This window comes from Hyperolius riggenbachi, chromosome 5 (genome assembly GCF_040937935.1).
Source record: "Hyperolius riggenbachi isolate aHypRig1 chromosome 5, aHypRig1.pri, whole genome shotgun sequence".
Taxonomy (NCBI): domain Eukaryota; kingdom Metazoa; phylum Chordata; class Amphibia; order Anura; family Hyperoliidae; genus Hyperolius; species Hyperolius riggenbachi.
Window position 1 is genome coordinate 448,262,416 of NC_090650.1, and position 15,537 is coordinate 448,277,952.

Below are 15,537 nucleotides of genomic sequence, written 5' to 3' on the forward strand. Positions count from 1 at the left end.
ATCAGTGTGGCAGTGAGGCTGTACCATACGTGTGGCAGTTAGCAGTTGATCAGTGTGGCAGTAAGGAAGGCCCATACGTGTGGCAGTTAGTAGCTGATCGGTGTGGCAGTGAGGAAGGCCCATACGTGTGGCAGTTAGCAGCTGATCAGTGTGGCAGCGAGGAAGGCCCATACATGTGGCAGTTAGTAACTGATCAGTGTGGCAGTGAGGAAGCCCGGAGCAGTGACCTCTCATGCATGCAGTGTGTATTATGACGTTATATAGCAGTAATCCCGGCTTTTCTTCCTCAGGACGATTACCAGAAGATGGCCAGTTTCCTGGAAGAGGCTCTGGTGAAGCAGCGCTCCCCTCTGAACTAACTGCCATGCGCATACATCCCGGAATATGGTGGGCGGGATAGACCAGAAGGGTGGAGCCCTGGGGGAGTGGCCTAAGAAGAGCTGGCTGTTTCTCCAGCCTATAGGCGAGGTGACTCCGGTAATGACGTATTACCGGCTGGACCGGCCACCGGCGTCACGCGGAGCGGCGGATGCTACAAGGCTTTGTTTATTAACCATGTTGCTTTTCCCTGGCGTTGGAAGGGTTAATCGCCGGTGTGGATAACGATATGTCAGCGGCACTTAGAGGCCTCCGGTAATTCATTGTGTGATTTTCCATAACATAGGAAATGAGTTACTCCCTAATGACGGTGCAGAGCTGGCAACCTTCCGTCACAACATAGAGACTCTTCCCTGCAGAATACGTGGCAAGCTGCTTCATCATTATCATCAGGGGAACCACTGCGGCCTCAGATCACCTGCTGCCTATGCAGGCCATCACTTCCTCTGCAGCAGCTGTGTGAGGTCGTCAGAGACTGCCGGCAAAACGTGTGACGTCATCAAAGACTGCCGGGCAAAACACGTGAGATCATCAGAGACAGCGAGCAAAACATGTGACGTCATCACAGACTGCCGGCAAAATGTGAGATCATCAGAGACTGCCAGCAAAACATGTGAGATCATCAGAGACTGGCGGCAAAACGTGTGACGTGATCACAGACTGACGGTAAAACACGTGACGTCATCAGAGACTGCCGGCAAAACGTGTGACGATATCAGAGACTGTCGTCAAAACGTGTGACGTCATCAGAGACTGCAGGCAAAACATGTGATGTCATCAGAGACTGCCGGCAAAACGTGTGACGTCATCAGAGACTGCCAGCAAAATGTGTGACGTCATCACAGACTGCCTGCAAAACAGGTGAGGTAATTAGAGACTGCTGGCAAAACGTGTGATGTCATCAGAGACTGCCATCAAAACACGTGACGTCATCAGAGACTGCGAGCAAAACATGTGACGACATCAGAGACTGTCTGCAAAATGTGAGGTCATCAGAGACTGCCGGCAAACTTTGTGACGTCATTAGAGACTGCCAGCAAAACACGTGAGGCAATCACAGACTGCCGGCAAAACATGTGACGTCATCAGAGACCATCAGTAAAACACGTGATGTCATCACAGACTGCCGGCAAAACATGAAACGTCATCAGAGACAGCGAGCAAAATGTGTGACATCATAAGAGACTGCCGGCAAAAAGCGTGATGTCATCACAGGCTGCCAGCAACATGTGTGATGTCATCAAAGACTGTCGGCTAAACATGCAATGTCATGGTGTAAATGTGAGGTCAGGTGTTTTCCTTTGTGGTCCTGAAGCACAATGATGGATTATAGCTTGCATGTATAATCAGCAAAGATGGCCACACCGATCGGCGATGGGCTGACTAATTACCCGGTACACTTATAGGACAGCTATGAACTGTAAAGTGTATATAACAAGTACATTCTCCCAGATTGCACGCACTGTGAATGACTTTGTTCCTATGTAGTTGGCACATGCTGGTAAGCAGATGGTACTGTATTTTTTGGACTATAATGGTGCCCATACATGGTACAATTTTTTCATACAATCTTACCATTTCAATGTAATATAAGGGAACTGCCTAAATTATCCTTTCAATATATTCACTTACTTTACCCTTATACTACATAGAAATGGTAAGATTGGATGAAAAAATTGTACCATGTATGGCCACCATAAGACTCACTTTTTCTCCCCCAAAAGTGGGGTAAAAAAAAGTCTTATAGTCCAAATGCAGGGAGTTCCTGACTTGTGAACGCCTGCCAAGACCAACCTCCGACCCGCTGCAATGTCAGGGACTCCCTGTTCTGTGCCCGTGCGGAGGAGGACACAGGAGGACACAGGGGGACACAAGGACAGAGGCAGACACACAGGGGACAGAGGAGGACACAGGGGGACACAAGGACAGAGGCAGACACACAGGGGACAGAGGAGGACACAGGGGGACACAAGGACAGAGGCAGACACACAGGGGACAGAGGAGGACACAGGGGGACACAAGGACAGAGGCAGACACACAGGGGACAGAGGAGGACACAGGGGGACACAAGGACAGAGGCAGACACACAGGGGACAGAGGAGGACACAGGGGGACACAAGGACAGAGGCAGACACACAGGGGACAGAGGAGGACACAGGGGGACACAAGGACAGAGGCAGACACACAGGGGACAGAGGAGGACACAGGAGGACACAGGGGGACACAAGGACAGAGGCAGACACACAGGGGACAGAGGAGGACACAGGGGGACACAGGAGGACACAAGGACAGAGGCAGACACACAGGGGACAGAGGAGGACACAGGGGGACACAAGGACAGAGGCAGACACACAGGGGACAGAGGAGGACACAGGAGGACACAAGGACAGAGGCAGACACACAGGGGATAGAGGAGGACACAGGGGGACACAGGAGGACACAAGGACAGAGGCAGACACACAGGGGATAGAGGAGGACACAGGAGGACACAAGGACAGAGGCAGACACACAGGGGACAGAGGAGGACACAGGGGGACACAAGGACAGAGGCAGACACACAGGGGACAGAGGAGGACACAGGAGGACACAAGGACAGAGGCAGACACACAGGGGACAGAGGAGGACACGGACACAAGGAGGCATGAGGTACAAAGGGGGCATAATCCACAGGATGCCCCTTCACCATGGAGGCACCAGGTTTAGTATATATTTTTTTCAGTGCATACAATGCAATACAATTGCTTAGCAAACAATACTAACATTTATTACACTAGGAGGAACTTTAGCTTCCAATATGGTTTGCATGCAAAGTATAAAGTACTAGACACTTGCGCCACAGTGAGGCAAACCTCCGGACAAGTGACCTAACCTAAATTTAAAACCTTGGGAGCAGCTAAGCAAAAAAAATGTGTAACTTACATTTTGTTGGACAGCGAGGAGAACGCCAGCGCATACCACTAAGGCTGCATCTGAAATGACCACCAGCTCAGTGTGTAGCACCTATATAGACTTTCTACACACTTCGCATTCAATTCAGATGCAAATCATATGCAAATCTGCTACTACTTATCATGCAAACAGGAAACTCAGGAGGAGGGGCTGGGAGCAGCTAACCTGATAGTTATATACTTACAGAGTTAAGAAAAAAGTGGGGGGAAGGCTGCGCATCCCTAAACACATGCTGCAATTGAATGGTTAATCGCATAGGCATAAACCGCCTCTATTAGACTGGAAAATGCATGCCCTGCATCCAAGACAAGTGCTAACATTTATTACACTAGGAGGAACTTTAGCTTCCAATATGGTTTGCATGCAAAGTATATTATACTAGACACTTGCGCCACAGTGAAGCAAACCTCCGTGCATGTGACCTAACCTAAATTTAAAACTTTGGTAGCAGCTAAGCAAAAAAAATGTGTAACTTACATTTTGTTGGACAGCGAGGAGAACGCCAGCGCATACCACTAAGGCTGCATCTGAAATGACCACCAGCTCATGTGTGAAGCACCTAAATAGGCTTTCTGAACACTTCGCATTCAATTCAGATGCAAATCGTATGCAAATCTGCTACTACTTATCATGCAAACAGGGAACTCAGGAGGAGGGGCTGGGAGCAGCTAACCTGGCTAACCTACAGGCCACACAGGGAGTGGCAGTGCAGTGTGTAGAGCTCCATCTACAGGCCACACAGGGAGTTGCAGTGCAGTGTGTACAGCTCCACTTACAGGCCACACAGGGAGTTGCAGTGCAGTGTGTAGAGCTCCACCTACAGGCCACACAGGGAGTTACAGGATTAGTCCATGAAGTGGAGGCTATGTAGTAGTGAGCAGTGGAAGTACACCGCACTTTACACATGTACTGTACTTACTGTACTGCCACCAGCAGGCAGAACCAGTGTAGTGTTCAGAATCAGTTTTATTCACTGAGTACGACAGTTATCACTCCCGGAATTGTCTGCGGTACACTCGGCATTGATCATCGTACAAATACCAGACCTCGAAGAACGTTGAAGACACATATATAGAAATGAAGGTCTAGCTTCAGTAATGCGAGGGTTCCATAGAGGCTGGTGAGGAAACAGCCTTGGGCCACCCACGAGACTGGGTGAGGCAGGTTCCTCAGGTGGTGGAAATGAGGAGCGTTGCCCGTCTGGCTATAGGTGGGGAGGGAGTAGCAGCCAGGAAGTGGAGCAGTAGGCACAATGGCGGGGAGGAGGGTCAGACCCTATCCCTCACCTGGGGCTCCTCCATCTGCGCTCCCCCTCCAGCTAATTCTGCAGTATTATCGGCATATGTTGTCAGGAAGCAGCGAGCGGGGAAAGCAATGACTCACCTGCTTGTGTTCTCCTGCTCGTGTCACTTCCTGCAGTGCCGCCCACTGTACTTACGCAGTACCAAGCTTTCCCCGTCTGCTGCTTCCTGAGGTATGCCGGTAATGCTGGGCAATTAGCTGGAGGGGGAGCCCCAGGTGAGAGATAGGGTCTGACCCCCTCCTACCGCTGTGTCCGCTGCTCCCCCTTACTGGCTGCTACCCCCTCCAGGCTACCTACACTGGGGGCAATTATACTACCTATTGGGGGGACGGCATCCTCACAAGTTCAGTCTAGAGCCAGCCCTGTGAGGGAGGCAATAATGCGAGGGTTCCATAGAGGCTGATGAGGGAGGCTGGTTACATTAGGGAGAGGGCTTGGGAGGAGGACTGTTTGGGGAAGAAGGTATTTCTGTGCCTGGAGCTTCGGGTAGGGAAGCGGCTGTCTGAGGGGAGGAGGCAGATGAAACGGCTGCCGGGGGTGGGAGGAGTCATGCATTCTCTTGTTGGTCACACTCTCGATGAGTGGAGGGAGTCCAGCGGTGGCAGGGGGGACTCAGTGATCCTCTCTGCAGCGTTGGTCACTCTTTGAAGCTTGAGTCTGTTGCTTGTAGTTGCACCTTCATACCAGACCATAACAGAGGAGCAGAGGATAGACTTGATGACGGCAGTGTAGATGTCTGTATAGATCCTTTACAGGGATACCCTTTGCAGTAGAGGAAACGTGAGGAGATGGACTAGTCCAGAATGTGTCGGTAAGAGGGTCAGAGCTTGCTGATTAATAATTGCTCTGTAAGTGACAGCGACATAGGCACAAAACATTTACAGTGCATTTTGTTGTGGGAGAGATCTTGACTGCACACAGGAATTATACATATTTTTACAATCCATGAATGATAGCATCATAACATCTGGGTTGTCCTGTAGGGAGAGAAGTTTACCCTGCCTCCCGTTTAGCGTCTTCCTCTGGCCCTCGGTTCTTCAGATATCGTATTCCTGCCACCACTGTGACAATGTCACCCGTCCAGGTTCTCTAAGATACAATCATTAACCCTCTCTCCACTCACAACATGCTGGAACTTAAAGGAATACTATCGATGTATGCATTTATTTGTAAATGCTGTATGTTGTAGCACACATTAGGACAAGTACTAGGAGTAATTTGATTCCTCACACAGCTGTTCCTCTCAGCTGTAAAATCCTCCGTCAGTTTTGGCCGTCAGTGTTGGATACAAATGTATCTAATTGCTGAGGGCTCCCAGAGGACTAGACCATGTCTCTGCACAGGGGAGTTGATATCAACTCCTCAGTTTATAGTTTAATTATCACCTTGCTGAAAGAATCTTATTGATATGGTGGTAAGGGGTTAAAGATTCTAGCAATGTGTGTTTATTATCTTTGCTTCTCTTGACTGATAAAGATACTAATAATGCTAATTGTAGACAGTGGTCTGCCCCTCTCAGCAGCTTGTAAAGTGGATGCAGCCTGGAGTGAATCACCTCAAGCAGGCAGCCAGTCTGAGTGTAAACACAGACTAGTGTTATAGCTAGTTATATTCCAGCAATATTACAGCTCATTTAGTTACCTGTTACCACCTCAGATCAGCCTATTTCTCCTCATGTCTCCTGCATGCTGTGAGTGACACAGTGACATATATTTGTGAGCTGTGTGACAGAGTAACCAAGCAGCTCAGGGTGACCCAAACTACTATGAGCTGTGTGAGAAATGAATTTTTAAGCAGGGATAGCGAGAGAGAGACCTGGGTGAATAAATAAAGTGCCCCTAGCACTAGTGGTAATGTGTACACTAATATAGAGTATTAAAAAAAAAGTCGTTTCAAATGATAGTATTCCTTTAAGTGATAATAAAAGCAACTAGAAATCAAGCTGTATTTGCTTTGCACTAAATGAAGGATATTCGCTTCCAAAATGCTTTGCATGAAAAATAATTCCGTCCTAAACCCTTTCACCAGCGTTGAGGTTTACTCCATGGAAAGGGTCCCTACTCTACCCACAGCAGCATTGAGGCTTCCTCTGTAGAAAGGGTCCCTACTCCACCCACACCAGCACTGAGGCTTCCTCTGTAGAAAGGGTCCCTATTCTACCCACACCAGCATTGAGGCTTCCTCTGCAGAAAGGGTCCCTATTCTACCCACACCAGCATTGAGGCTTCCTCTGCAGAAAGGGTCCCTATTCTACCCACACCAGCATTGAGGCTTCCTCTGTAGAAAGGGTCCCTACTCTACCCACACCAGCATTGAGGCTTCCTCTGTAGAAAGGGTCCCTACTCTACCCACACCAGCATTGAGGCTTCCTCTGTAGAAAGGGACCCTATTCTACCCACACCAGCATTGAGGCTTCCTCTGTAGAAAGGTTCCCTACTCTACCCACACCAGCATTGAGGCTTCCTCTGTAGAAAGGGTCCCTACTCTACCCACACCAGCATTGAGGCTTCCTCTGTAGAAAGGGACCCTATTCTACCCACACCAGCATTGAGGCTTCCTCTGCAGAAAGGGTCCCTACTCTACCCACACCAGCATTGAGGCTTCCTCTGTAGAAAGGTTCCCTACTCTACCCACACCAGCATTGAGGCTTCCTCTGTAGAAAGGTTCCCTACTCTACCCACACCAGCATTGAGGCTTCCTCTGTAGAAAGGGACCCTATTCTACCCACACCAGCATTGAGGCTTCCTCTGCAGAAAGGGTCCCTACTCTACCCACACCAGCATTGAGGCTTTCTCTAGAAAGGGTCCCTACTCTACCCACACCAGCATTGAGGCTTCCTCTGTAGAAAGGGTCCCTACTCTACCCACACCAGTCAGCAAGCAAGCAAACACTTCATGCTCACAAGCTGAGATCCACACTGAGGCCTGTCTGGTTCTGATATTCTCTGTAACACATGCTGCACATAAATCAGTCTATGATCTCCTGGGAGCAACCAACTGCATTACTCACACAGGTTCCTGGGCAGCACTGGTAAAGGGTACAGGAGAGATACAGACAAACCAGTTTAAATCCTGAGCCCGCAACAGGATGAGCATAGCTTACTTTGCTTGTGTGCATCTTTTCAAGATGGCTGCCAGGCCACACCCCTCCAGTAATTAGTATTAAGCTAAGCTCTTGAGTTGACCTATTTCCTGTGACCGGAGGCTGAGTATTGACTATAGAGGGGGTAGGAGAGGCTCTAAGACACAAAGATGTCCCCATACAATGCTGAGAAATCTCGCTGTGGTTGGCACGGCGATTCATGGAAGCTTGTGAATCCATTTTAATTGTTTTCTATTTCTAGATAAGTACAGCCTAAAGCGTGATGTTTTCAAGCAAACTCTACAACCTAATCAAGGGTCCAATTTAATCCAAAACATTATGCTTTCTTGATTATTAAGCAAAACGATCTGTAGTTACATAAATATGTGTCTGTGACAATCGCTTCCATAACTGGTGTGTCCGCTCCCCCCTCCTCTCCGTATGGACAGCTATAACTGCAGCTCGGTAACTGCTGATCACTTTTACACATCAAGCTGTCCTCATAGCAGCGTGATAGTACCACCACCAAGTCTCACAGTTGGGATAAAGTTCTGATGCTGAAATGTTCTTCCTGTTCCTCCCTCAGGATAGGAACAAGCTTCATGTTTTGGACATAATTGGATTTCCTTCCCTAGTTTTATAATGTGTGTGAAATAAATCCTTTTTGTAAAAGTTCACTAACCTCAGTGCATCGCTATATCGATGTCTCCCCCTACAGGAAATTTCAGTATTCCGAGATTGGCTGGGAGTTCTTTTAAACAAATATCAATTCTAGAAAAACATTACAAGCCCAAGAAACGTATTTTAGGTAGTTTGGAAAGAGATTGGAACCTATTTTGGACTCTCTATTATTATGTACTATAGCGCCATCCTCTTCAGTGGCGTTGTACAGAGTACTGTACAGACATTATGGTACCAAACATGCATTCACAGGCCACACACTGTACAATCTCCAGAAACACAAATATAAAGCCATGTACACACGTACGAGTACTGTCACCTGCAGTGATCGGGTGTGATGCAGATGTGTGGCTAGTATAGAGGCTTACAATGCATCTGTTACTATGGAGATCAGAGGTCAGCGTGGTGCATAGCGGGGTGGCCTCAAGTAGGGGGGGAATCCCTGTCACTAGAGATTCAAAGTGCCAAATCTTTAGGAGATATTAGGGGAGTTTCTGTCATTTAGTTTGTGTACCTGAGATGGCAGAAATTATACATACCTGGGGATTCCCCCAGCCCCCTTCAGACTAATCGTGCTCTCGCCCAGGGCTGTGGAGTCGGTCCAAAAATCCACCGACTCCTCAGTTTAGGATTCCACCGACTCCACGACTCCGACTCCTCTAATTTGCATATTACAATTTTGTTGATTAAAAGTATGTAACATGAAATTCGTCTCCTAACTGCCAACGCTTAGGAATTTTACAAGGCAACTGAAGTGAGAAGGATATGTAGACTACTATATTTATTCCCTTTAGACTAAAACTAGTCCTTGGTAAGAGTACTTGTAAAAGGTACAAACCGGAACAAAGAACATCTATCAGGCCCTAGGCAATGTAAGTGTGGGTACATGTAAGAATGATGTGCAGGTACTCTGCAGGGGAATAAGGAGATTGTAAACAGACAACACCTCTGTGTTCAATGTGCACAGCATTCTCAGTGGATTCCCTGCAGCTCTGTGGGGAGTGCATATGTAGAGTATAGTACTACTGTGTAACAAAGTAAACCTGAGACAGATGAAATTAAAGTTTTATACATACCTGGGGTTTCCTCCAGCCGCCTTCAGGATAATCAGTCCCTCGTTGTCCTCCTCCACCACCTGGATCTTCTGCTATGAGTCCAGGTACTTGAGCCAGTCTGGCGTAGTGCGCATGCACACACTCCGCCTCCAGGTGCATACTACACCTGTGCAGCACTATTGCGCAGGTGCAGAATGTTCCTGGCTGTGGGAGCGGCATGCGGCCGGACAGCACTGACTGGCTGAATTACCAGGACTCATAGCAGAAGATCCGGGTGGTGGAGGACAGCGAGGGACTGATTAGCCTGAAGGGGCCTGGAGGAAGCCCCAGGTATGTATAAAACTTTACTTTTCATCCGTCTCAGTTACCCTTTAATTTGTAGTCACCAAACCAAATTTTAACAACATATCAAATTATTTGATTTCATCAGCAAAGGGAGTGCATACATTTGCATAAATCAGCATCAATGCAGAATTATTTCCATCTCGTTGACCATCTCTATTAGTGACATGGCTACACATCAGGCTTTATTCTTACACACCGCACCCAGGCTATGCATATACATAGGTTAGGATTTAGTTAGTGTTAGGCCCCTCCCATGGAGGATCGACTTCTTCGCAGTGGGAGGGACGAGTACTTAAAGGAGTTCTGTGGGGGATTGTGGAAGAAAAAAACGGACACTTACCTTAGGCTTCTATCAGCCCCGTGCAGCGGTAATGTCCCACGCCGTCCTCCTCCCATCTGCCGTTCTCCGCCGCCGGCCCCGGTCTAAGCGGCATGGGATCCAACTGCGGCTGCACTAGAGTGGCCGCGCACCCGCTCGCTTCCGCCTGCGTCATCGGAAGCTTACTGCACAACCACAGTACAAGGCTCCATTGTACTGCGCCTGCGCAGTAAGCCTCAGATGATGAGAGCGGAGGCGCGGCAACGCGCATTATTTGTCTGTGTGACAGCCGAATAATAGCCCGGTGCCGGCTGCGGGGAACGGCGGATGGGAGCAGGACGTCGTGGGACATTACCGCTGCACGGGGCTGATAGAAGCCCAGGGTAAGTGGCAGTTTTTCTCCTCAGGAACCCCCACAGAACCCCTTTAATAGGTTGCATGCAAGCTGTTACAGGAAACTAACATCCTCCTCCAGTGGTAGACAGGTCATGTGTATGCTCGGTGTGTATTATATCCCACAAGTGGGGCTTGCACTCTTTTGCAGGTAGGCACTTGGCTGTTTTTAAGTAGCGCTGTTCATTTCCTTGCTATGTACTAATTTATTTCGTTTTTGGTCAGCTGCTCCCATTTAACAGCCATGCTTTTGGTGTATATGCAGAGCATCTGTTTGGGTTCAAGGTGCGTTTGTAGTTTCTGGGGGGCTCAGCGCACCTCTGATTGGAGGCCATTCGGAGGCGGCCTGGTGTTGCGCTGATCCACCTTTTGCGCAATTCTTACAGCATAGATGTTATTTAGTATATATAAGAGATTCCTGTGTACACATCATATATACAGTCACAATCAGATGTGTATATCTGACCTTAAAAATACGGGGACTGCTTTATTGAAGCAGCACAAGTAACTAATTTTGATTGGTTTATTTCATTTTTGTGGACTAAGCACAGCTATTACTGTATATATACTGTATATATACATTATTTTTAATGACTATTATCTGAGAAATAGAACATTTTATCATATTTTCTATTTTAATTACAGTTACAAATTCATTAGGAGTCGGAGTCGGTGCATTTTTTCCCGACTCCGACTCCAGGCACCCAAAATTGCCCGACTCCACGACTCCGACTCCACAGCCCTGCCCTCGCCATCCTCCTCCGCTGCCTGTAGCCTCCACAATCCATCCTGGTATTCCGGTCAGTCGGCGCATGCGCAGTCTGGCCACACGCGCTCCTTCAGCCGGGAGCGTTCTGCACCAGTGCATTAGTATTGCGCAGATGCAGAACTCTCCCGGTGATGGGAGCGTGGCCATGCATGCATGCACAGTCTGGCCACACGCGCTCCTGCAGCCGGGAGCGTTCTGCGCCTGTGCATTAGTATTGCGCAGATGCAGAACTCTCCCGGTGATGGGAGCGTGGCCATGCACGCATGCACAGTCTGGCCACCCGCGCTCCTGCAGCCGGGAGCGTTCTGCACCAGTGCATTAGTATTGCGCAGATGCAGAACTCTCCCGGTGATGGGAGCGTGGCCACGCATGCATGCACAGTCTGGCCACACGCGCTCCTGCAGCCGGGAGCGTTCTGCACCTGTGCATTAGTATTGCGCAGACGCAGAACTCTCCCGGCGATGGTAGCATTGCCACGCATGCATGCACAGTCTGGCCACATGCACTCCTGCAGCCGGGAGCGTTCTGCGCCTGTGCATTAGTATTGTGCAGATACAGAATTCTCCCGGCGATGGGAGCGCGGCCACGCATGCATGCACAGTCTGGCCACATGCACTCCTGCAGCCGGGAGTGTTCTGCGCCTGTGCATTAGTATTGAGCAGATGCAGAACTCTCCTGGGCGATGGGAGCGTGGCCACGCATGCATGCACAGTCTGGCCACCCGCGCTCCTGCAGCCAGGAGCATTCTGTGCCAGTGCATTAGTATTGCGCAGATGCAGAACTCTCCCGCCGATTGGGAGCGTAACCACGCATGCATGCACAGTCTGGCGACATGCGCTCCTGCAGCCGGGAGCATTCTGTGCCAGTGCATTAGTATTGCGCAGATGCAGAACTCTCCCGGCGACGGGAGCATGGCCACGCATGCATGCACAGTCTGGCCACGAGTTCCTGCAGCCGGGAGTGTTCTGCGCCTGTGCATTAGTATTGCGCAGACGCAGAACTCTCCCGGCGACGGGAGCGTGGCCACGCATGCATGCACAGTCTGGCCACATGCGCTCCTGCAGCCGGGAGCGTTCTGCGCCTGTGCATTAGTATTGCGCAGACGCAGAACTCTCCCGGCGACGGGAGCGTGGCCACGCATGCATGCACAGTCTGGCCATGAGTTCCTGCAGCCGGGAGTGTTCTGCGCCTGTGCATTAGTATTGCGCAGACGCAGAACTCTCCCGGCGATGGTAGCATTGCCACGCATGCACGCACAGTCTGGCCACCCACGCTCCTGCAGCCGGGAGCTTTCTTGCGCCTGTCCATTAGTATTGCGCAGACGCAGAACTCTCCCAGTGACGGGAGCGTGGCCACGCATGCATGCACAGTCTGGCCACATGCGCTCCTGCAGCCGGGAGCTTTCTTGCGCCTGTCCATTAGTATTGCGCAGACGCAAAACTCTCCCAGTGACGGGAGCGTGGCCACGCATGCATGCACAGTCTGGCCACATGCGCTCCTGCAGCCGGGAGCTTTCTTGCGCCTGTCCATTAGTATTGCGCAGACGCAGAACTCTCCCAGTGACGGGAGCGTGGCCACGCATGCATGCACAGTCTGGCCACACGCGCTCCTGCAGCCAGGAGCGTTCTGCGCTTGTGCATTAGTATTGAGCAGATGCAGAACTCTCCCGGCGACGGGAGCGTGGCCACGCATGCATGCACAGTCTGGCCACATGCGCTCCTGCAGCTGGGAGCGTTCTGCGCCTGTGCATTAGTATTGCGCAGACACAGAACTCTCCCGGCGACGGTAGCGTGGCCACGCATGCATGCACAGTCTGGCCACATGCGCTCCTGCAGCCGGGAGTGTTCTGCGCCTGTGCATTAGTATTGCGCAGACGCAGAACTCTCCCGGCGACGGGAGCGTGGCCACGCATGCATGCACAGTCTGCCCATGAGTTCCTGCAGCCGGGAGTGTTCTGCGCCTGTGCATTAGTATTGCGCAGACGCAGAACTCTCCCGGCGATGGTAGCATTGCCACGCATGCACGCACAGTCTGGCCACCCACGCTCCTGCAGCCGGGAGCTTTCTTGCGCCTGTCCATTAGTATTGCGCAGACGCAGAACTCTCCCAGTGACGGGAGCGTGGCCACGCATGCATGCACAGTCTGGCCACATGCGCTCCTGCAGCCGGGAGCTTTCTTGCGCCTGTCCATTAGTATTGCGCAGACGCAGAACTCTCCCAGTGACGGGAGCGTGGCCACGCATGCATGCACAGTCTGGCCACATGCGCTCCTGCAGCCGGGAGCTTTCTTGCGCCTGTCCATTAGTATTGCGCAGACGCAGAACTCTCCCAGTGACGGGAGCGTGGCCACACATGCATGCACAGTCTGGCGACATGCGCTCCTGCAGCCGGGAGCGTTCTGCGCCTGTGCATTAGTATTGAGCAGATGCAGAACTCTCCCGGTGATGGGAGCGTGGCCACGCATGCACGCACAGTCTGGCCATGAGCTCCTGCAGCCGGGAGCATTCTGCACCTGTGCATTAGTATTGCGCAGACACAGAACTCTCCCGGCGACGGTAGCGTGGCCACGCATGCACGCACAGTCTGGTCACGTGCTCCGGCAGCCGGGAGCTTTCTTGCGCCTGTCCATTAGTATTGCGCAGACGCAGAACTCTCCCAGTGACGGGAGCGTGGCCACGCATGCATGCACAGTCTGGCCACATGCGCTCCTGCAGCCGGGAGCTTTCTTGCGCCTGTCCATTAGTATTGCGCAGACGCAGAACTCTCCCAGTGACGGGAGCGTGGCCACACATGCATGCACAGTCTGGCGACATGCGCTCCTGCAGCCGGGAGTATTCTGCACCTGTGCATTAGTATTGCGCAGACACAGAACTCTCCCGGCGACGGTAGCGTGGCCACGCATGCACGCACAGTCTGGCCACACGCGCTCCTGCAGCCGGGAGCATTCTGCACCTGTGCATTAGTATTGCGCAGACACAGAACTCTCCCGGCGACGGTAGCGTGGCCACGCATGCACGCACAGTCTGGTCACGTGCTCCGGCAGCCGGGAGCTTTATGTGCCTGTCCATTAGTATTGCGCAAACGCAGAACTCTCCCAGCGACGGGAGCGCGGCCACGCATGCATGCACAGTCTGGCCACCCACGCTCCTGCAGCCGGGAGCATTCTGCACCTGTGCATTAGTATTGCGCAGACACAGAACTCTCCCAGCGACGGTAGCGTGGCCACGCATGCACGCACAGTCTGGCCACACGCGCTCCTGCAGCCGGGAGCATTCTGCACCTGTGCATTAGTATTGCGCAGACACAGAACTCTCCCGGCGACGGTAGCGTGGCCACGCATGCACGCACAGTCTGGCCACACGCGCTCCTGCAGCCGGGAGCATTCTGCACCTGTGCATTAGTATTGCGCAGACACAGAACTCTCCCGGCGACGGTAGCGTGGCCACGCATGCACGCACAGTCTGGTCACGTGCTCCGGCAGCCGGGAGCTTTATGTGCCTGTCCATTAGTATTGCGCAAACGCAGAACTCTCCCAGCGAAGGGAGCGCGGCCACGCATGCATGCACAGTCTGGCCACCCACGCTCCTGCAGCCGGGAGCATTCTGCACCTGTGCATTAGTATTGCGCAGACACAGAGCTCTCCCGGCGACGGGAGCGTTTCCACACATGCATGCGCAGTACGCACCGACTATCAGAGTTAACAGGACGGATTGCTGAGGCAAGTGGCGGAGGAGGACATGAGGGCACGATCAGCCTGAAGGGAGCTGGAGGAAGCCAAAGGTATGTATAATTATTTTAATTTCTGCTATCTCAGGATTGCAGCACAAGAGATAGATAATGCATAATATAACATACAGCAGCACAAGAGATAGACAATGGACTGTATACCTATACCCCCCCTCCCCTATGGACTATATCTCATCCCCCCCATACATCCTCCACACTCCTATGGACTGTATACCTAGATCCTTCCCTTACTCCCACAATCCCCCCCCCCCCCCATGTTAATGTTTTGTTTTGCTGTGGCAATGCTAAATGTATTTGGTCCTGCCAATAATATGATAACACCCAGCAGCACAAGAGATAGATAAAACTGGTGTGTGTGTTTGCAGGGGGGGGGGGGGGGCTGTTACAAAGATAACTAATCATTTGGGGGGGGGGGGGGCAACATTTTTGTATGGGGCTCTGTGATCTGTAGCTATGCCCCTGCACAGAGATCATTCTGCCATTCGTAGTGATATCATTGCCTGACTGAGAACTCGCTG

General features: G+C 51.3%; 1 protein-coding gene across 2 annotated transcripts in view; it reads left to right on the forward strand.

Annotated features, from left to right (window-relative positions):
• Positions 1-9,392, forward strand: part of NRBP2 (nuclear receptor binding protein 2) — a 286,650-nt gene extending 277,258 nt beyond the window's left edge. For both annotated transcript variants that reach the window (XM_068238202.1, XM_068238201.1), the window contains one exon: positions 291-9,392. In XM_068238202.1, coding sequence (XP_068094303.1) covers positions 291-359 — 69 coding nt within the window. In that variant the 3' untranslated portion in view covers positions 360-9,392. The remainder of the gene's footprint in view (positions 1-290) is intronic.
• Positions 9,393-15,537: the final 6,145 nt, after the last annotated feature.